The sequence below is a fragment of the Bufo bufo genome, chromosome 2, assembly GCF_905171765.1.
Source record: "Bufo bufo chromosome 2, aBufBuf1.1, whole genome shotgun sequence".
Lineage (NCBI taxonomy): Eukaryota > Metazoa > Chordata > Amphibia > Anura > Bufonidae > Bufo > Bufo bufo.
Window position 1 is genome coordinate 328,519,034 of NC_053390.1, and position 23,994 is coordinate 328,543,027.

General features: G+C 44.9%; 1 protein-coding gene across 2 annotated transcripts in view; it reads left to right on the forward strand.

Moving 5' to 3' along the window:
• The window catches only part of GOLM1 (golgi membrane protein 1), a 61,299-nt gene extending 49,611 nt beyond the window's left edge, over positions 1–11,688 (forward strand). The window contains exons 7-10 of one of the 2 annotated variants that reach the window (XM_040417009.1): positions 5,526–5,655; positions 7,595–7,834; positions 8,185–8,314; positions 9,114–11,688. In XM_040417009.1, coding sequence (XP_040272943.1) covers positions 5,526–5,655; positions 7,595–7,834; positions 8,185–8,314; positions 9,114–9,120 — 507 coding nt within the window. In that variant the 3' untranslated portion in view covers positions 9,121–11,688. Of the gene's footprint in view, positions 1–5,525; positions 5,656–7,594; positions 7,835–8,181; positions 8,315–9,113 lie in introns of both variants that reach the window. The other variant, XM_040417006.1, reaches the window with a different exon arrangement.
• Positions 11,689–23,994: the final 12,306 nt, after the last annotated feature.

The following is a 23,994-nucleotide window of genomic DNA, read 5'->3' on the forward strand; positions in this document are numbered from 1 at the left end:
AAAAAATTAGAAGAACAGGACAAAATGCACTCTACAATTTATTCCCCATTCCCCCCCCCCCCCCCCCCCCCCCCCCCCCCGAATACACCAACACCCCATATGTGCTCAAAAATTATGTATGGGCGCACAGCAGGTTTCTAGAGGCAAACTGCAAAATATGGATTTTGCAGGCCTAAATAAACAGACATGGATTTTAGCTGCCATGTCGCATGTTAAAAAATTCCTGAGGTCCCCAGAAAATAAAAACCCCAAGAAGTGACCCCATTTTGGAAAGTGCACCCCCGTACGAACATTTTAAAGGGTTGAAAGGGCACTTTTGTAAGCTCTGTGGACAAAATCCGTTATAAGGTGGTAAAATTACAGGGTACATCAAGGATGAAATTATTCCATGGATGAGTGATATATTCTGAAACAATTCTGGAGGCCAGGTTTTTCAGGGAAGGTTTCACAATGGTAAATGGTGTCTTTCCTTATCCCCCTTTTGGAACACACCCTGTATCTTTTTTGGGTCCTTCCCTTTCTCGATGTTTGGGGGACTTCACCAGGAAAATGTTACCCTGGTACAACGCGGGCACCATAACTTGCAGAAGTACTGGGGCCCTCAATTGCTTGGCTAAAAAAAATTAGGGCCTTTATCACCACCTCTTGAAATTGTAGGAATGTTCTTGGATGGCCTCTAGATTTAAAAAATCTGGGGACGACTTGTGAGTGTACCCAGAGCTACTCTCACAGATTTTATACATTTTTATGCCATACCTTGCCCGCTTGCTGGGCAGATATTGGCAGAATCTTATCCTCCCAATGAAAAGTAATAGGGATTTGTCTACGCAGACATTTTTTTCTGAGGTGTACACTTCTGAAAACTTTGCGTTGAAGTGGTCAAGGACGGGCCTAATTTTGTACAGACGGTCAAATGCAGGGTCATTCTGTGGTGGTGTGCACTCTGCATTATTGTTGTAATGCAAAAATTTCAGGATTCCTTGGAATCGATTACTGGCCATGGCACTACTGTAAATTGGAGTGTGGTACAAGACATCCACACTCCAATACTGAGTAGTCTTTATTTTTTTTAACAATGCCCATATGCAGCAAGAGCCCACAAAAGGTCATCATCTCTGCTGCATTTACTAGGGTCCAACCTAGGGGTCTAGCATAGGGCGATGTGGGGTTCTGGGAAATAATTTGCTGCGCGTATAAATTTGTTTGAGTTACCATCAAATTTAATAAATCTTCAGAGAAAAAGATTTAAAAAATAAATAAATTTCAGTGATGCACAATCTGAATTCCTGAGCTGCCCACAAACTCAGGAATTTGGGGCTGATAATCATCAGGGGGTGGGGTCCATATGGGGTCACTCTGGGGGGCTGTCTCCGCTCTGGGGGGCTGTCTCACCGGATGATGAGGGGGTAGAGGAGTAGAGGAAAGTGGCATCCTCTTTTCCCTCACTGGAAGACTCGGTATCAGAGGCAAGCATGGAGTATGTACTAACTACCTACCTACCACTAACTGCAGGTCTTTTTTCACAGAAAAAAAACCCACAACAATGTGCATATGTACCGTATTTTTCGCCCTATAAGACGCACCTAGGTTTTTGGGGAGGAAAATAAGAAAAAAAAATTTTTTAACCAAAAGGTGTGCTTTTGGTGGGTTTGGAACTAATGGTGGTCTGTGGATGGCACTATTACTGGGGATCTGTGGATGACGGACACTGTTATGGGGGGGATCTGTGGATGACGGACACTGTTATGGGGGGATCTGTGGATGACGGACACTGTTATGGGGGGATCTGTGGATGACGGACACTGTTATGTGGGGATCTGTGGATGACGGACACTGTTATGGGGGGGGATCTGTGTCTGGCACTGTTACAGGGGGATCTGTGTCTGGCACTGTTACAGGGGGATCTGTGTCTGGCACTGTTACAGGGGGATCTGTGGATGGCACTGTTACAGGGGGGGGATCTGTGGATGGCACTGTTATATATGTGCCATCCACAGACTCCCCAGCCCATAACTGTGCCATCCACAGATGTCCCCCATAAAAATGTCATCCACAGATTCCCCGCCGCTCCGGTATACTAATATAAAATGTCTCATTCAATTAATAGTTATTAAACATGCCCCCCAACTCCTAATAGTACCGTACATCCTAACCGCTTCAGTACAACGCAGGTCGAGCGGCCGGCGCGTCACTCACTGACGTCACTTGCCTGCGCCGCCTGCTTCATTCATAAAGTAGGTGGCGCAGGCACGTGACATCAGGGAGTGACGCTGCCGCCCGCCCGCCCGGCCTGCCTGCGTTGTACTGAAGCGGTTAGGATGTACGGTACTATTAGGAGTGGGGGGGCATGTTTAATAACTATTAATTGAATAAGACATTTTATATTAGTATACCGAAGCGGCGGGGCTATAGTACACTGACTGCACCGCCCCACCGCTATTGCCGGCCCCCAGCCCCTCCCCCGCTCACTCGCACGATGCGATGTAAAACTGCCATCATTCGCCCCATAAGACGCAGGGGCATTTTCCCCCCATTTTGGGGGGAGAAGAAGTGCGTCTTATGGGGCGAAAAATACGGTAAATGAGCACACTAGTTATCGGTGGTCTGCAACACGCACGCACACAGATCGTGCGTGCAAAAACTGTAGTATAAAAATTCACTACAGTGGTTAAAAAGTGAACACTGGCAAAAAAAATTTACTTCTATCTCATATATATTTATATACACCCCTAACTACACTTTCTTATTTTTGACCAAAACAAAAGGAAAAATTGGCAAAAAAATTAACACAGATGTGGAAAAAAAAAGCGCAAAAAATAATCCCCAGGTGCTGATCAGGCAGGTATGCACTGAACAGCACTTGGCAGTCACAGCTCGCACGCAGAAAAAGTTGTGCAGAGCTGGAAAATTGTAAAAAAATAAATAAATAAAAAAAAATATAAAAATAAATGGGTGGCCCAAATGGCATCCGTAAAGAAAAAAAAAGGACGTAAGGGAGGGGGGACGGGAAGGGGATCTAGAACTGCTGCAAATGGAAAACAAAATCACTGCAGCAGTTCCAGATGTTGTTCTTTGTTTCTTCTTTCTTCCTCTTTACAGGAACAGTTGAAGTCGCAGTGGTGGTGCACCACAAATCCCAGCAAGCCAACCAGCAGCACAGAGGGGCACAGAACTTCATTGCATGCAGTCTCTAGCTAGAACAGCTGCATACAGGGAAGTTCAGCCCTTTCCTGTGCAGTTGTAGCGCTGCCATTGGCTGGAGCGTTGTTCCAGCCAATAGCAGCGCTGGCAGGGACCCAAAACACTGGTGTCTTCTGCCTGACCCAAGGGGGACAGGTGCTGTACAAACCCTGTTCCACCCCCCTGCAGCTTCCTGGATGAATGAAAAATCATCCGGAGCTGCGATTGGCCGGTCTGCAGAAATCGGCCAATCGCAGCGATCGATGTTGCATGGGGGGCGGGCGGAAAAACCCCCTCGTTCAACTAGGGAAGATGGCTGCCTGCTGTCCTGAGCAGCCATCCTCACCCAGTCACTGAGCTCAGGGACCAGGTGAAGACCGCGCTGTACAGCTACGGCGCTGGTTGCGAACGGGTTAAGTCATCTGTACATTTCAAAACAATTATTTGAAAATCCTCTTAAAAACATTTATTTCCATGTCTGTTTGCGTTGACAGTGGTATACCAATGGAATGCAGATCTGTAAGGGCACTTTATATAATGTACCTTTGAGAGTAACCACAGTGTGGCAGTTTGTGTGTATCATTACTTTGGATTCAGCAGGCATATACACTGCTCAAAAAAATAAAGGGAACACTTAAACAACACAATGTAACTCCAAGTCAATCACACTTCTGTGAAATCAAACTGCCCACTTAGGAAGCAACACTGAGTGACAATCAATTTCACATGCTGTTGTGCAAATGGGATAGACAACAGGTGGAAATTATAGGCAATTAGCAAGACACCCCCAATAAAGGAGTGGTTCTGCATGTGGTGACCACAGACCACTTCTCAGTTCCTATGCTTCCTGGCTGATGTTTTGGTCACTTTTGAATGCTGGCGGTGCTTTCACTATAGTGGTAGCATGAGACGGAGTCTACAACCCACACAAGTGGCTCAGGTAGTGCAGCTTATCCAGGATGGCACATCAATGCGAGCTGTGGCAAGAAGGTTTGCTGTGTCTGTCAGCGTAGTGTCCAGAGCATGGAGGCGCTACCAGGAGACAGGCCAGTACATCAGGAGCCGTGGAGGAGGCCGTAGGAGGGCAACAACCCAGCAGCAGGACCGCTACCTCCGCCTTTGTGCAAGGAGGAACAGGAGGAGCACTGCCAGAGCCCTGCAAAATGACCTCCAGCAGGCCACAAATGTGCATGTGTCTGCTCAAACGGTCAGAAACAGACTCCATGAGGGTGATATGAGGGCCCGACGTCCACAGGTGGGGGTTGTGCTTACAGCCCAACACCGTGCAGGACGTTTGGCATTTGCCAGAGAACACCAAGATTGGCAAATTCGCCACTGGCACCCTGTGCTCTTCACAGATGAAAGCAGGTTCACACTGAGCACATGTGACAGACGTGACACAGTCTTGAGACGCCGTGGAGAACGTTCTGCTGCCTGCAACATCCTCCAGCATGACCGGTTTGGCATTGGGTCAGTAATGGTGTGGGGTGGCATTTCTTTGGAGGGCCGCACAGCCCTCCATGTGCTCGCCAGAGGTAGCCTGACTGCCATTAGGTACCGAGATGAGATCCTCAGACCCCTTGTGAGACCATATGCTGGTGCGGTTGGCCCTGGGTTCCTCCTAATGCAAGACAATGCTAGACCTCATGTGGCTGGAGTGTGTCAGCAGTTCCTGCAAGACGAAGGCATTGATGCTATGGACTGGCCCGCCCGTTCCCCAGACCTGAATCCAATTGAGCACATCTGGGACATCACGTCTCGCTCTATCCACCAACGTCACGCTGCACCACAGACTGTCCAGGAGTTGGCAGATGCTTTAGTCCAGGTCTGGGATTAGATCCCTCAGGAGACCGTCCGCCACCTCATCAGGAGCATGCACAGGCGTTGTAGGGAGGTCATACAGGCACGTGGAGGCTACACACACTACTGAGCCTCATTTTGACTTGTTTTAAGGACATTACATCAAAGTTGGATCAGCCTGTAGTGTGTTTTCCACTTTAATTTTGAGTGTGACTCCAAAGCCAGACCTCCATGGGTTGAAAAATTTGATTTCCATTTTTTTATTTTTGTGTGCTTTTGTTGTCAGCACATTCAACTATGTAAAGAACAAAGTATTTCAGAAGAATATTTAATTAACTCAGATCTAGGATGTGTTATTTTTGTGTTCCCTTTATTTTTTGAGCAGTGTATTTTGTCCATGTACACAATGGACTGCACACGGACCCATAGAAGTGCATGAAACCATTCATGTGTTGTGGCTGCGACATAGACAAATGTATTAAAACTAGTCTATCTGAATCCTGCCTTATATTTTCTCATCATGAAATGTTTGTGTTTCCATCCAGCCTGTGACATCAAATCAAGATATTAACCAGAAAGCCCTTGATATAAAAGAAGAGCAGAAAGTTGTATCAAGTGCTGTGAAGCCACCAGTGGACTCCAATAAGGAGGGTGCTCCTCCACTAGAAAATCCAGGTATGCCCTTATTGAGAAAAAAGGTCAATTTTCTACCTCACATATTTCAGTGGCACCATTTTTGGGTACATATTCGTTAACTTTTTTTGTTAAAGGGGTTATCCCATGAGTAATGTAAAAAATGAAAATCAGACATCATAAGTATTCAGATCCAGTTGCTGTATTGAAAACTGTACAATATTTTTTGTGGGACAACCCCTTGAACTCTTTGTGGGGGAATGGGAAAGAACAGCAATTCCACCAATGAGGTTTTGCATTATAAATTTTGTGTTTACCCTGTGGAATAAATAGCATGTTACTTTTATTCTATGGGTTGGTACAATTACATCTATACCAAATATGTGTAGGATGTCTTTTTTCATTTCAGTTTTATTACTTTTGCACAATAAGAGCACATTTAATGGAAAAATACCAATTTAACCAGTAGTAATAATTATTTCCCAGTTCCCAAAAAGTGCTCCCATTACTAGTAGTGCCCTCCCTAGTGTGCCCAATGCTGCGGCCCCCCAGTAGTAATAATTCCGCCCCTACAGTGCCTCCAGTAGTAATAATGTCCACCATAGTTCTCCCAGAAGTAAAATGCCTGTTGCTCCCCTTTTGTGCCCCTGGTAGTAGTAAAGTCCAACATAATACCCTTAGTACTAAACCCACCATAGTCCCATCAGTAGTAATAATATCTGCCTATAGTGCCCTCAGAAGTAATAATGTCTGCCTATAGTGCCTCTAGTAGTACGAATGCACCCTATAGTGGCCCAACAGTATGCCCTCCCAAAGTGGCCTTTGGCCTGAGTTGCCTGCGTCACAGCTCAGGCTTTCCTCTCACAGGCTTCGTGCCTGGTGGCCTGCAGCCTATGATAGTGAATGGTGGGACAGAGACATTGGCAGTATTCAACTGTACTGCTGTCCTGAGGATGGCAATACAGTTGAATGTGAAGCAGCCCCACATCAGTGTCCTAGTAACCAGTAATGAAATATTGCTGGATGCTAGGGCAGTCCCACATACCCCCTCATCCTGCAGTATGTACCCCCTGGGGTATGCAAATCACCAGCTGAGAAATTGCTCTAGAGGGCTTTTCTTTTGTGATTATCGCTTCTATGTATATTGCTTTCATATATATATTTCATATAGTATGCCAAAGCATTATTGCCTGGCAGTAATAAAGGGACAGGCAGTCCATTAGGCTGTGCCTTCTGCCTGGCTTTATAGGAATACAGTCATGGCAGGCATGGGGGCCTTCATCAGACCTTGAGGTATTATTGCAACTCATCATCACACCGCAAATGCATTGCCAGGGGTGCCCACAGGTGACAGACAGAGCTTTCTGTCCCTGTCTAACCATCTATATTTTGAGGTCACCATTGACTATGGCATCAAAAGGGCTAAAACAGCCTTATATCCGATACTGGTTGATGCTGCATGTGCCCAGCTGTATATTATAGCAGGCAGCCGCAGCAAATGGTACAAGCTCAGCTCCTGTGCCCATGCCATCCAATGGGCAGATTAGTACACCCATTTGTGGAAAGATACCACTTATGTCCAAATGTGGTAAGGGGTCCAAAGCAATTGTCAGGTTTTTTTCCTGCACGTTCATGAAACAGACCGCCTTGTAGAAATCCTGCAGAGAACAGAGAGGTTTATTTCCTTCTGATCATTTTAATTTTTAGCTGGTATAATCCTGATGGGTCAGTCATAATGTGGCTGGGCTCCTACTCCAGATGGAGTAGAGACATGTCTGAGTTGTTCGTTGTATAGTGTTTGTAGAATTTCAGAACAGGATCCAAGGAAATTTGTTTTATTTATTTTATTTCTTTTGGGGGGAAGGCTATATTCAGTATTCATTAATGACGGCAGTTGAAATGCCATTATTTAACATGGTTATTAGAATCAAAAACAGTTTTCAGTTTTACCTAGTGATGCTAAAACATGCTCAATTTCCAGAACAAATGAAGAAATTGAATGTTGTCTTGGACAAAAAGAATCCTAGTCCTTCACCTCCACAGCCCAAAATACAAAAGGATGAACAAGAGGAGGAGCTTCAGAATGAAGTTAACCCTAACCTTGCAAATGCAGATGAGGATGATGGGGAGCCCAAAGTAGAGGATGTAGAAGAGCCTAATAAAGAACCTGAAAACGAGGACGTTGAGAGAGAGAACCTAATAAACATGGAAGATGACAAAGGTTAGTACATGAGTATATCTGCCCTATGTAATAGGGGATAGTCAGCTCCCATTTGTCAGTATAGAGAGTTATTTTAATGTAGGTTATGTCTACGAAGGTTAAAATGAGCATGGGAGGTGAACACGTTATTTATTGCTCTTTCGCCTGCACAATTGAAGTTTACCAGCCAGCTTGCAGTTGAAGCTCTTGCACACATTGCTTTGGGACATCGACAGAAACAGAGATAATTGCATTGCGCTTGGTCATGAACTTGCAGAAATTTCTATAAACCATCCTTTGTGCCATTCCCAACAGAAGTAAATGGAAGTGAAGTTTACACAGTGTAATCATATTTTCTTTTCCCATTAAAGTCGCCAAGGAAATCCAACAAGGCGAAGAAAAACCAAACGATTACAATGGAGACGAAGCAAACGAAGCTGAATCTGAAACCGAAAAACAAGTGGAACTGAAGGCTAACGATCAAGAGGTAGAGTCTAAGAGGTAAGCACATATCCAGGAGCCTTCTGACAAATGACTACAAACATTGTGTCACGTACAATAGTCATGAAATGGAAAGCAAGGATCATAGGACGATGCAGAATAAACAAAAATGTTACAACCTTTTAATTTTATGCCTAAGACTTTGTTCACAACTGCGTTGGTAATCTAGTAGCCTGGTCTGACAGAAGATCAGGCTGCTGGAGCTCACCGTTTCTGGCATTTCAAGATACTACCCTGTACCACCGGATCTCCATTGACTATAATGGGATCCGGCAGTGATCCTGGCGGTTTCCGGAATATATGTTGGGTTTTGGCCTGACAAATAACGCCTCCTGTGGATTATCCTGCTGGATTCCCAATGCAACTGTGAATGAAGCCTAAAAAGTTCAAATAAAACTTCCATGCTGTATAGAGCGAGATACTGTGCACCTACGGGAGAATATTTCTGCAATGGGGCAGCCGCTTTTTTTTTTTTCTCTTTACCCTGGATCCAGTGCCAGACATCCATATGCCTCCATGTAAAATTTGAGAGGCGCATCATAGACCCAAAGAAGGCTATGGTAGCTGCATTGTGGGTTCGTACACTGTTACAGTTTGAGAAAATGTTAAAATTTTTGGCTTCTCCCTAAAACTACCTGTACAGTATATTTGCATGAACCACATACCTTTTAGATGCTGTACTTTGTGCATTTCTCATCTTTTAACTGACCCTCCTGCTGCAGAGTGTGCAGGTTGTTAGAGCAGGCGTTCTTTTATTATTCCTATACTTTCTCTAACTTCCTTTTTTTCTTTTTACTAGGAATTAAAAATGGAAATGCATTGAATGAACTTGCATTCAACCAACAGGCAGAGGAAGATGATGATCCAAGACTAAAATTGTGTACTGGCCCCATGTCTTAAACTACCTACCACAGTGTCCTCAACATGAGATGCCTTAAGATGAACTAGAATGCAGAAGACTTTAAGAACTGAAGTTTAGCAGACAGAAACAAACTTGAAGACTGTTTGTTTTTCCATTTTCTCAATTTAAGTAGTTTTTTTAATCTGAGTCCATCACACTGCCCTTCTACACCTTAAAGCCTTACCACAGACTGAGTAACAAATCGCAGTGAGGTTATAATCCCTTAAGGGATCTTAGCACATTCAGATGGATAGGCAACGGCTGAACATTGGACTAAGAAATTTATGGATAATATGTAAATTAGCTTTTGGTAATTAATTCTTCTATGTGTTTTAATGACAGGGTAAGCGTGCACATAACCTATGCATACTCATCAATAACACAATGGCAAAACCCCAGGTCCAAGTGATGCATTGACTTTAGTCTAGTGCTAGATGCTAGGGTAATGAGAACACATACGTAAGGGGTTATTTTGCTTGCCATGTTGCTTTATGTGTAATGAGTCTTTCCAAGGTATTTAAGGGGGTTCCCTACTTTTTGCATTACATTCAGAAATGCCACCTTAGCCCACACAGAGAAGCCCCTGGGTACCAGTGTAAACGAGCAGTGGTGTCCATAGCTTCCCAAGATTACGTTTTTTCCCTCTACTGTGTAGGCATTGAAAGCATTCATCGCAGGCACTGATAATATCCATAGCTTTCCTGTATCTGCACCCTTGTTGACTACTTTCAGGGCCTGCACAGAAATGGAGACAGTCATGGGCAAGGGTGGGATCTTTTCCATGCAGGTTAAGATGAGGCCTGAAGAGATATGGCAGCTCCTTATGCCATGATATCAGGGTGTGGCATTTCTGAAAAGTATGCTGAAAGCAGACACTTTAACTAATAATCGGTTTAGGTTTGGTGTATGTAGAAAGATAATCATTTAGTGATATTTTATTGAAGTGTAGCTCATGTCGTGCTTGAGTAACATCTGTAGGCAGATCAGGTACTGGAGATTCAAGCAAGGATAACCTCTTTACCTTCAGCAGAAGATATAATGATGCACCCCACCATTATGTCAGTGAGTCTGTCACCTTAATCTTATTTTTGCATTTGCTGCTGTCATATAGGTTTAGGACATCCACCACATCTCTATAGGCTCAACACCTACTTCATGAATATATGGCATTCTAATATAAAACTACATCTCTGCCTTAATACATGTCATGTTTCTACTAGACTGCTGCTGAAGTCGTTGACCCTTCATGCTCATTAGCACATGGACACAATGGGAACCAAATGACTCATGTTATGTACCAATTGCTGCTACAGTTTTGGCTGAACCATTGGTCAGAAGCCGGGAGACTTTTTGCAAAATTTATGTGCGGTTGCAAAGATTGGTCATTAATGCAGTGGTTCAGTCTAGCCTAAAAAACTGAATAGAAATGTATCATAAAGCAAAATTGAATGTGGCACAAAAATATATCAGCCTGAGTTCAGGGCACATGTAAATGCCATTGGTGCCCTATATAATAGAAACAATAATTATGTAGTAGAGTAATTTCACAGTATAGTATCCATTTGAGAGTGGCACAAATGAATCCAAAGAGAACCACTGTGAAAGCGGAGGCATATGGGGGTACAGTATGACCCAGTAAACTGCTGTAAGACTGAGCCTCTGAGGTGGTATCATAGCTGTTTACATGAGGCCTTATGTGTTTTTTAAAGGGCATTTGTCATCAGATTTTTACCTATGTAAATGAGCTTTTAGGTGCAACGGGGGCGTTGCTGTTACACCTAGAGACTCTAATCTCTCTGCAACTACCGCGCCCTCTCCACTTATTTTCACTGCCTAGCCGTGTCAATCTGTCATCACGTCGGGCCATTGACTTTAGTCAATCAAACTGCAGAGGGCGAGACACTTGCAGAGAGAGCTGAGCCTCTATGTGGAACGGCAACACCCCTGCTGCTCCTAGAGGCTCTTTTTTTAGCATTGCGGGCACATATGAACATGGGACCAACACAGATGCCTTCAGCTGCCAAGCGCACATGTAACAGGTCAGCCAGTTGACAGACTGGCCTACATTTGAGTCTCCCCTCCATTGTTATGCAGCAAATAATCCCAGCACTGACGTAACCTTACTGAGTCCACAATTGCACTACATTTATATGAACCCAATAGCCTTTGAGCACAATATCCTTCCCACCTGTACATCCTGCTGTTGTGTGTTTTTGTATCACATCTATGCGGTACAGTAATTTGCCTAAATCACCATCTATAGTGTAATCTACTTACATGATCGTTTCGATAAACTGTGAATGTAGCTTTGATCAAGCCATGAAGGAGAATAAGGATCAATATATTTTAGGTAGATTGCGCCGACTTTTTTTTAACTTTAGCTGGGTTGATACTGTGTATTTATCTGCAAAGATGAAATTGTACAGCAGATGTTAATTTATGAACTTTTATGGAGTATTAAAGTAGATTACTAGAACATATTGGTCTGTTTGTATTTGGTTTGGCTTTTGGGCCACGCTTAAACATAAAAAAATGTAAATCTTGATTCCCCCACTATTCTCCATTAAACTTGCCTTTCAGAAACCACTATCGCTACCTTCAGATAAAACTTTTTTCTCACACTGTTTGGTAATCACCTTTCAAGAAGCTTTGTAAAGCAGATACCTCGACTAAGTGCCTGATTTCAGATATCTATAACGTGCTTATTAATTCCCATCCTGTCCAATAGAGCAACCTATTCCCCCAGATCCATGGCATCAAATATGGAGACAAGCAGCAAAATCCCTCAGTTTGCTTAACATGCAAATAGAACGTGTACAAATTGCTAATGTTATGGTATCACATAACAAAACTCCCATGTAGTTTACACCCACCCACTCTAGACCTTTGAGGAACTCATACGACTCTTTTGGACATGCCAACAAATTTGGCCCTTTTAGGAATTATGTCAAAACCCTCGTACAACAAATTTTAAGACACCCTATACCTTATGTTCTGCCTCCTAAACACCTGCAAAGATAGGTCAATGAACTGCAAGGCAGCTCTTACTATCCTTATATACACCGCTACCAAAAATGCCTCATCTCCAGATTCTAGAAACAAACTTTCCCTCCCTCCTAAGCTTGAATTATTCTGAAGAATTAAAGTTGTGAAAGGTATGGAATATCATTCAGCTCTCCTACAACGTTGACATCTAATCTGACCTAGTCTCTCTGAAATACCTGGCGGGTTCTGCATTGTCTCTGATTTTTCCTACTTCCACACATGTAGTAAGTATTAATAGCCTTGTCAAATGATTTAACATTGTATTGAACTTAAAAGGGTATTCCAGTTTTAAGATTTACCTTTATTTGTTTAGATAATAGGAAGTCCTACAAAAAACTCCCAAAATGAAAACAGCCCCAGTAATACACCCTAGAGTATCCCTACTCTTTCTCTCTGCCTAGGAACCGAACTGTCACCCTGACAAGGGCGATCCCACTGTCCTTTTTTTTTTTTTGTTCTTCCTGTATTAGGCCTCATTCACACGGCCGTTCCGTGCATTGGGGACCGCAATTTGCGGTCCCCAATGCAAGGGCAACATCCGTGCGGCAGTCGGGACGGATCGAGACCCATTCAACTTGAATGGGTCCGTGATCCGTCCTCACCGTAAAAAAAATAGAACATGTAAAATTTTTCTGCAGTGTGGAGGAACGGACAAACACCACGGAAGCACTACTGGATTGAATGGGTCCGCATCCGTGATGCGGGGTGCACACGGCCGGTGCCCGTGTATTGCGGACCCGCTGTATGCGGGACGCAATACGGCCACGTTCGGGCAACGGCTGTGTGCATGAGGCCTTACTCTGACCTTACTGGGGTATCCTGGAAGAAGATATGGGGTCGCCTACTGGTGGAGGGACTGTTAATACAATAGAGATAAGGTCAATGGGACAATGTAGAAGATACTGAGATACCGTCTAACGTTAAATCAGTCATATGAGCACCAGGTCCAGTACATTGGTCAATGAGGACACTAGGAAATATTAGACAGCATCTACCGTTACATCAGTCATGCGAACCATCAAGTCCAATGCATTTCCACCCAGACCCACCCATGTGATGGACCATGTGATAAGCGCAGTGACGTCACCAAAGGTCCTTTTCCTCCGAGGTCCTCAAAGAAGAAGAAAGAAGACAAGCCGGGCTTCACGAACAAGTGGATGAGGTGAGTTTAATTATTTTTTTTATTTTTTAACCCCTCCATCCCTAATTAATTTAGCATTCTGTATTAAGAATGCTATTATTTTCCCTTATAACCATGTTATAAGGGAAAATAATAAAATCTACACAACACCGATCCCAAACCAGAACTTCTGTGAAGAAGTTCGAGTCTGGGTACCAAACATGCAGATTTTTCTCACGTGCATGCAAAACGCTTTGCACTCGCATTTTCCTGCAACGCACCCGCATCTTGTCCGGCCCTCACACGTGACGCCCGTGTATAAGAGGCCTTACGGTCATTTTATGAAAGCCAGCATTTCTACGCTAGTTTTGATATCCACCTGTGCTACCATGAGGATGCGCTTAATTTCAGATCCGGCATAAATTAAGTGCATCCTCTGGCAGTCTTTGTGCTGCAATAAATTAGCATGATTGATGGTAAATGTACCAGGGACAATGGCCCTGCCAACACCTCACCCCTTTTTTTTTTTTTTTAGAAAGTGGCAACAACCGTGTAGAAGCGCCACTTGCTCCTAATGGCGCAATGGTGTTTTAAAAAGTCACAAACTCATGGTTCAAAAATTTTTTACAACAGAAATCTTGCATAGGGCCATTGTAAATGACCATAACTTTATACAATATCGCCATGTGCTACAGCACCTCATCATGTCTGTCAGGTCATGGTTCTGCACTGGCTGAGGACCAGGAGAGAAAATTGCTCAGAGACCTGCTTCACCCAGGCAAAGACTGCCACCCACAATACACACACTGCACAGGAAGGAGCATCTCTGTCCTAAATTGCAGCAAGATGTGACCTTTCTCTTGAGCCTTACCCCAGGAGACATCCTTGTCATATGCCCCCCTTCTTCCATCGAAGACATTCACGGTGGTGGAGACAGGAGCCAGAACTGTTTGTGTAACAACTAGAGTTGAGCGAACCCAAACTGTAAAGTTCGGGTTCGTACCGAACTTTAGGATTTTTGGACCCCGAACATTTCCGTAAAAGTTTGGGTTCGGTGTTCACCGCTTTTTTGGCGCTTTTTACAATGCTGCACAGCAGCCAATCAACAAGCGTCATACTACTTGCCCCAAGAGGCCATCACAGCCATGCCTACTAATGGCATGGCTGTGATTGACCAGAGCAGCATGTGACCCAGGCTCTATATAAGCTTGAGTCACATAGCGCTGCACGTCACTCTGCTGTTACAAGTGTAGGGAGAGGATGCTGCTGGACTTGTGATTTCAGGGAGAGAATAGGAGGGAATCTAACTTGCCAATCTACAGACAAATAGTTGTGTGGGTGCAGGGCACTATCATTTTACCCTGCCCTGAGCTCATTGACCAAAAAATACAAACTTTTAGAATTCTGTTAGTTAGGTGGGTGGCGGCGGAGGCCATTTTATGCATGCTCAGTGCACCAGCACTGCATCTGAGCTTTTGGGACATTGCAAATCACCATTTTTTGGGGGCAAACTACAACATCTGTATTAGTCAGTGTGCAATTAAAGGTAGAAATACACCCATCATTTTCTGGGGTTTGAAAAACACACCTTTTTTTCCAAAAACAGTATTTTCCAGATCTGCAAGTGTTTTTTGCTATCTACAACATCTTGATTAGTCAGTGTGCAATTTAAGGTAGAAATACACCCATCATTTTCTGGGGTTTGAAAAACACACTCTTTTGACAAAAAACACTATTTTCAGGCCTTGCAGCATCAGCACGTGTGAAATTACAGGCTTATATACTGCTGTCAAATTCAGTTTTTAAACAAACACTCATTTGGGCACAAAAAATTTAGTTGGCAGCCTTTGATGCAGATGTCATTGTGAGATAGACCCTTAATACATTTGGGTTACATTCAGAGATTTTAAATACAGCCATTTGGTGCACCAATATTGAATTCAGGCCTACAGAGGTTCAGGCCCTCTGAGATACCACCTCTACAAACGGGTTTGAATCAGGCATTTGAAATACAGCCATTTTGTGCAAAGATATATTTACTTCAGGCCTACAGAGGTTCAGGCCCTGTGAGATACTACCTCTACATGCAGGGGTTTGAATTAGGCATTTGAAATACAGCCATTTTGGGCAAAAAAATCTTTTATTGAGGCCTAGTCTGGTTCAGGCCGTGTGAGATACACTCTTTACATACTGTCGTTCTATTCTACTATTAATTAAACACCCATTTAGGGCAAGATCCTAAATTTAAAAAATATGAGGAGAGCGTCAAATAAGGGACGTGGCCCAGGTCGTGGTGGAGCTCCTGTTGCATGGAGAGGACGTGGTCGATCTGTGCCAGCTACACGCACAAGTTAAACCCCTTCCTCGGGTGCAAGTAGGCGACAAAACCTACAGCGGTAATTGGTCGGGCCTAATGCTGCTCTACGAATGGTGAGACCTGAACAAGTACAGGCGATAGTAGATTGGGTTGCTGATAGTGGATCCAGTTCCTTCGCATTGTCTCCCACCCAGTCTCCTGCTGAAAGACCATAGTTGGCACCTGCAGCCCATGTCCATCAGTCTTTCACCTCACCCCCTTGCAAATCAGCCAAGCAGTCTGAGCCCCAAGTCATGCAGCAGTCTCTTCTGCTTTTTGATGACACTGTTAGCAGGGTTTCCCAGAGACATCCACCTAGCCCTACCCCAGAAGTGGAAGAGATTGAGTGCACCGATGCCCAACCACTTATCTTTCAAGATGAGTACATGGGAGGACCATCGCAGCACGTCTCGGATGATGACGAAACACAGGTGCCAACTGCTGGGGCTTTCGAAACTGTGCAGACCGACAAGGAAGGCAGGGGTGAAGACTGGGTGGAAGATGATGTGGAGGACGATGAGGTCCTCGACCCCACATGGAATCGAGGTCATGCGAGTGACCTATGTAGTTTGGAGGAAGAGGCAGTGGTCGCACAGAGCCACCAGCACAGCAGAAGAGGGAGCAGGGTGCAAAAGCGGAGCGGCTGTCCTCTAGACAGTACGCCTCCTACTGCCCACCGCAGCAAGGGACCGAGCACACCAAAGCCAGCTCCAAGGAGTTCCCTGGCGTGGCAGTTCTTCAGACAATGTGCTGACGACAAAACACGAGTGGTTGCACGCTGTGCAATCAAATGCCTGGTCATGCAGGTTGTGCTCAGGTTGAGAACGTATATGCCTCGCTTCAGGCTCTAAGAGCAAAGCACGAGCTGCAGTGGAGTAGACCCCTCAAAAACCAAGAAAGGTCTCTGGCTCCTCCTGCTTCCTCTTCTGCTGCAGTCGCGGCCTCTTCATCCACCTCTGGAGTGACAGTGCCACCTGGCACCCTGCAAACAGAGGATCTGCCAGCAACACCAACACCTGGGTCACCAAGCATCTCCACAATGTCCCACGCAAGCGTTCAGCTCTCCATATCCCAAACGCTGGAGAGGAAGAGGAAGTACCCCCCTACCCACCTGCGATCCCTAGCCCTGAATGCCAGCATTTCTAAATTACTGGCATTTGAAATGCTGTCATTCCGTCTGGTGGAGACGTATAGTTTTAAAGGCCTTATGGCGGTGGTTGTCCCACAGTACGTCGTGCCCAGCCACCACTACTTTTCAAGGCGAGCCATCCCTTCCCTGCACAACCAAGTAGGGGACAAAATCAGGTGTGCAGTGCGCAACGCCATCTGTGGCAAGGTGCACCTGACTACAGATACTGTATGTGGACCAGTAAGCACAGTCAGGTCCATTATATCTCCATAACAGCACACTGGGTAAATGCAGTGGCGGCTGGGCCTGAGGGGGATAGCAGTTTGGTGCATGTCCTTCCACCACCGAGGATTGCAGAGCGCTTCAGTTTGCTTCCTCATCCTCTACCAGCTCCTCATCCGGTCAGCGTAACACCTTCACCACCAACTTCAGCACAGCCAGGGGTAAACGACAGCAGGCAGTTTTAAAACGTATCTGTTTGGGGGACAAACCACACACCGCGCAGGAGCTGTGGACGGGCCTTGAACAACAGACCAATGAGTGGTTTCTGCCAGTCAGCCTCAAGCTCGGCCTGGTGGTGTGCGATAATGGGCGAAATCTCGTAGCAGCTCTGGGACTAGCCGGTTTGACGCACATCCCTTGCCTGGCGCATGTGCTGAATTTGGTGGTGCAGAGATTCCTTAAAAATTACCCCGACATGTCAGAGCTGCTGCATAAAGTGCGGGCCATCTGTGCGCGCTTTAGGCGTTCTCACCCTGCTGCTGCTCGCCTGTCAGCGCTGCAGCGGAACTTCGGCCTTTCCGCTTACCGCCTCATATGCGACGTGCCCACAAGGTGGAACTCCACCTTGCACATGCTGGCCAGACTCTGCGAGCAGCAGCAGGCGATAGTGGAGTTTCAGCTGCAGCACGCACGGGTGAGTCGGTCGGCGGAACAGCACCACTTCACCACCAATGACTGGGCCTCCAGACCTGTGTTCCTTGTTGCGCTGTTTCGAGTACTCCACCAACATGGCCAGTGCCGATAACGCCGTTCTCAGCGTTACTATCCCCCTTCTATGCCTCCTTGAAAAAACGTTCCTGGCGATGATGTGGCACAGGAGGAAGAGGGATAATTTCGTAGGGTTACCACCTGACAGCGAGGGCACAGTGGAAGCACAAGGCGAAGGCAGAGGACGAGGAAGAGGTCGCCAACGCAGCTGGGGCACCCCCAGCACCTCAGAAGGCAGGGTTAGCATGGCCGACATGTGGAAAAGCTTTGTTAGCACACCACAACAACCAGCACCACCAGTTGATATGGAACGTCAACTTCTGGGTCTCCAAATTGGGCACATGGCCTGAGCTTGCCCTTTACGCCTTAGAGGTGCTGGCCTGCCCTGCAGCCAGTGTATTATCTGAACGTGTGTTTAGTACGGCAGGGGGCGTCATCACAGACAAGCGCAGCCGCCTGTCCACAGCCAATGTGGACAAGCTCACGTTCATTAAAATGAACCAGGCATGGATCCCTCAGGACTTGTTCGTACCTTGTGCAGAATAGACATGTATACCGGCACTAAGCAGCCATTGTTATACTGCAGCGCAATTGCTCATGTTTGTATTTTGGATATTTCACACTCTTTTGGAGTGTACCTTAATTTTACAAAATGAAATTAAAACCAAAAACCTGTGTTGGCTATCTGGTCCTCCTCCACCGCCGCTTCCACCTACTCAGCTACGTCCACCGCCTCCTCAAACTCCTACTCCATATGGAACTCCACCTCATAAATCCATTTATTTATTTTTGTACGTGTTTTATTTTATATCATTTCACTACTTTGTCATTAACATTTTCGGGTGAAATTCACCAATTTTTGGGTGTGAAGTACCACTGCTATACCTAGTAGACGGGTTAAACAATAAAAAAATTTGTCTCTTACATTTTATAGTGAAATTCAGCAATTTTTTGGTGTGATGTACCACTGCTATACCTATTAGACCGTTAAAAAAAATATAACATTTGTCAGTTACATTTTAGGGTCAAATTCACCAATTTTTGGGTGTAATATACCCCTCCTCTACCTAGTTGACAGCTTAATAAATTTCTATAATTTTTATTTTACTTTTTCGGGTGACAATAAACAATTGTTTTCTGTCATAGACCCCTGCTCTATCAAGTAGACAGGTTAATTAATTTCTGTAATTTTTCTGTTACATTCTTGGGTTGACATTATACAATTTTAGACGTGAATAAACCCCTGCTCTGAATAAGTGACAGGGAATAAAATTTCTGAAATGTTTCTTTAAATGATGCACGCCACCTCCTTTGATTCAATGCTTAAACTTAAGCAAGTTGTACCACATTTAAGCTTCAATACTTTGTCCCACATTTCCGCTATACTCTTTTGGCCAACATTTGCGCCTCAATAGCTTTTCCCACAATTCCGCTTGACTCTTTTGGCCCACATTTGGGCTTTTGCAATTTGTCCCACATTTGCGCCTCAATAACTTTTCCCACATTTCTTCTTGATCCCAATTTTTTTAAATAAATTTATCTCCCTTAAATTTGGTCTCTTTTTCTCATGCTCCCTCTTCGGCCTGGAACCCTGATTCCCAGCCACCCGTAATCACCATGGTAGGCGCATAAAAGAACATCGAAAGTTGATAGAGCAGATATCAAATTGGATCGTGAACATCATGGGGATGTGCGACATTGTGGGTGGGGCAGTAAGTATGCACACGCCTACACAAACTAACTGACAGGGGTCAACCCCTGCAACTTCTGGGTCTCCAAATTGGGCACATGGCCTGAGCTTGCCCTTTACGCCTTGGAGGTGCTGGCCTGGCCTGCCCTGCAGCCGGTGTATTGTCTGAACGTGTGTTTAGCACGACTAGAGGGTTATATTTCCCAATGTTTTGGGGTGTACCCTAATTTAAAAATAAATAAATTTAAAACCAAAAAGCAGTGTAGGCTATCTCCTCCTCCTCCACCACCACTTCCACCTACACATCCACTGCCTCCTCAACCTCCTTCTCCATATGGACCTGGTCCTCCTAGATCAAGATTATTATTTTTAATTTTTACTTATTTTATGTTATTTTAAGTCATTTCCCTATCCACATTTGTTTGCAGAGCACTTGCCATGCTCTTAACCACATTTTGACGCCATTTGCCCTCTAGCCCTTTCCATGACATTTTTACAGCTATTTTAGTGCTCAAAAGTTCGGGTCCCCATTGACTTCAATGGGGTTCGGGTCAAGTTCGGGTCCCGAACTCAAACTTTTTTCCGAAGTTCGGCCAAACCCGAACATCCAGGTGTCCGCTCAACTCTAGTAACAACCTTATCACCTATAATTCATCAGCAGCCATAACCACTGTGGTATTTGCTTGGTGCTGCTGAGGAGGTATTTAATGTAGCACTATGGTATTTGGTGCTGCTGAGAAGGTATTTAATGCAGAACTGTAGTATTTGGTGCTGCTGGGAGGCATTTGTTTGGGAAGGTATTTATGCCTGCTCGGGTATTAGGTGCACTTCTACGGATATTATGGGTGCTGTGCCATACTACTCATTCGCCGGTGAAACCCAAGTCGAAACAGATGGAGAAGTACTGCCCTAGAGCCAGGTGCAGTGTCCCACTATGTGCTATATGTGGGCACTTTAAACTTTTGCTGCTAACTGTCGTATTTAATCTATTGTATTTTCCTAATATCAGGCTGGCATTGTCATTACATTTATCAGCCCCTAGGTGCTGGCTCCACATACTATATATAGCCAGGGGTGTGCTAGCTTAGGGAGGAAGTAGTTAGTTGGAGTGAGAGAGAGGAGAAGGAAGTTAATGGAGGAGAACAGGCAAGTTCCACAATGTAGCTGCCTTTCATTCCTCTGGGCCCTGATCAAGCCTGGAGAGGACAAACAAAGAGTTTACTGCAGCCCAGCACAAGACAGTAAGTCTAAGGCTGAATGCACACGGCCGTGTTCTGCGGCCGAGAGCGGTCCGTGGTATGCCGGGCTGGATTCCTGTTCAGAGCAGGAGCGCACGGCGTCATTGGTTGCTATGACGCCGTGCGGTTCATGCCGCTGCTGCACTACAGTAATACACTCGTATAGTGTATTACTGTAGTGCAGCGGCGACATGAAGCGCACGGCGTCATAGCAACCAATGACGCCGTACGCTCCTGCTCTAAACAGGAATCCAGCCCGGCATACCACGGACCGCTCTCGTCCGCGTGCATTTGGCCTAAGTGTGAATATAAAGCAAGTCTAGTGAAGATTAGAACTGAGTCTAGCCAAGGGACTTCACAGGCACCAGTGACCAGGAGGAACTTAAAGGTACCTGGACACAACTGGATGATTAGTGCTCAGAATTATTATTTTTCACTAAATGCCTTCTGGGACATAGTGAACCTGAATATTTCAGGAGAGCATCCTGCATCAAATAATGTAGCCGAGAATTTGCCTGCCACGGGGGAGAACACCCTTATTGGATTGCTCAAGATAAATAGGAAATCATTATATTCAGTACCTGAGTGCTAGAGAGTGGACTTAGTGCAAATTTACCCATTCATTGCCTGTAAAGTAAAAGCATTCGATAACTCCTCAACAGACCATTGCCAGACCTGGTATAAGGATCTCAGCTAAAGTAACATCTGGATTATTACCTTTGATATATAAATGAACTGTACCAACTGTCCTGAGACCATTGATTCAGTAAAAGTTCAACTGTGTTTTATTACAACTGACGCCTCATCCTTTCTACTACCCTCAACATTTGCACCTTACGGTGCTGGCGTCACGAGCACAGGGTCCCAGCCACCAAAGCACCCTAAACATTTATAACATGAAGGGCACCTCAACTTCCATCTGGCTGGTGTTCCCTGCAATAGCGAGAGCCCCAGAGGATTCAGTGCTGTCTTCCCCATCACTGCACGCCAGCCCAGGGAGGCTCTGGTAACCGTGAGTAAATGAACTACTACCCCCATCGGCCCACCGTCACCTCACGTGTTGCCCCTGCGGTCCGGTTCCCTGCACAAGTAGCTACAGTATATTACAAATCACACAGTGATGGGGTTACTCTAAGAAACACTATAAATATCCACCACCACTAGTACTACTTGGGCTATGTTCAGACCTCAGTTAGGCCTCTTGCACACGAATGTTGTGCATCTGATGGATAATTTGTTGTATCATTAAACACATTTTATACCACACGTTGGTCTGTTTAGGCTACTTTCACACTTGCGTTCGGAGGGGATCCGTCTAGTGTCTGCACAGACGGATCCGCTCCTATAATGTAAACGATGGGATCCGTTCAGAACGGACCCGTCTGCATTATATTTCAGAAAAAATTCTAAGTGTGAAAGTTTGTCAGACGTTTGAAATTGACCAACGTGTGGTGTAAAATGTGTTTAATGATACAACAAATTATACAGTAAGGTGCAAATGTTGAGGGTAGTAGAAAGGATGAGGCGTCAGTTGTAATAAAACACAGTTGAACTTTTACTGAATCAATGGTCTCAGGACAGTTGGTACAGTTCATTTATATATCAAAGGTAATAATCCAGATGTTACTTTAGAAGAAAATATATGTTATCTTGTATTAAACAGGCACTCTATCACCAGAAGATGTACCAAAAATAGTTTACAACAAACAAATACAAGTATTAGAATTATAAACCAAACTAGTGTACTTCTGTTAATCCTCTAAAATAGGTAAATGTTAGAACAATATAACTCTTGTTGACCGGCCAACCTGTAGAATAGGTTTCACCAACTTGGATGTATTTTGATGGCGTGCTTTCCCTTCCACCTCAATGTGAATATACACCTGTGTTAGGTGCTATTCAAATACATTGGGGGAGGTTGGAGTCCAACACATGAAATATCCATCCATATATGTCAGTATACATCAAATAATATAATGTCAAATAAAATATAAAAATTAATAAAAAAACAATCCTTTCACTTCTTTTTCCCTTAATGCGTGATCCTGATCAAGTCGTAATAGTTTATATTCAGATATACATGATTGATGCAAAAATTATCTTATTATCTTCTGAAAATGAATCCATGATTAGTAAATACACTGCTCAAAAAAATAAAGGGAACACAAAAATAACACATCCTAGATCTGAATTAATTAAATATTCTTCTGAAATACTTTGTTCTTTACATAGTTGAATGTGCCGACGACAAAATCACACAAAAATAAAAAAATGGAAATCAAATTTTTCAACCCATGGAGGTCTGGATTTGGAGTCACACTCAAAATTAAAGTGGCAAAACACACTACAGGCTGATCCAACTTTGATGTAATGTCCTTAAAACAAGTCAAAATGAGGCTCAGTAGTGTGTGTGTGTGTGTGTGTGTGTGTGTGTGTGTGGCCTCCACGTGCCTGTATGACCTCCCTACAACGCCTGTGCATGCTCCTGATGAGGTGGCGGACGGTCTCCTGAGGGATCTCCTTCCAGACCTGGACTAAAGCATCTGCCAACTCCTGGACAGTCTGTGGATAGAGCAACAGTATGGTGGATAGAGCGAGACATGATGTCCCAGATGTGCTCAATTGGATTCAGGTCTGGGGAACGGGCGGGCCAGTCCATAGCATCAATGCCTTCGTCTTGCAGGAACTGCTGATACACTCCAGCCACATGAGGTCTAGCATTGTCTTGCATTAGGAGGAACCCAGGGCCAACCGCACCAGCATATGGTCTCACAAGGGGTCTGAGGATCTGATCTAATAGCAGTCAGGCTACCTCTGGTGAGCACATGGAGGGCTGTGCGGCCCTCCAAAGAAATGCCACCCCACACCATTACTGACCCAATGCCAAACCGGTCATGCTGGAGGATGTTGCAGGCAGCAGAACATTCTCCACGGCGTCTCAAGACTCTGTCACGTCTGTCACATGTGCTCAGTGTGAACCTGCTTTCATCTGTGAAGAGCACAGGGCGCCAGTGGCGAATTTGCCAATCTTGGTGTTCTCTGGCAAATGCCAAACGTCCTGCACGGTGTTGGGCTGTAAGCACAACCCCCACCTGTGGACGTCGGGCCCTCATATCACCCTCATGGAGTCTGTTTCTGACCGTTTGAGCAGACACATGCACATTTGTGGCCTGCTGGAGGTCATTTTGCAGGGCTCTGGCAGTGCTCCTCC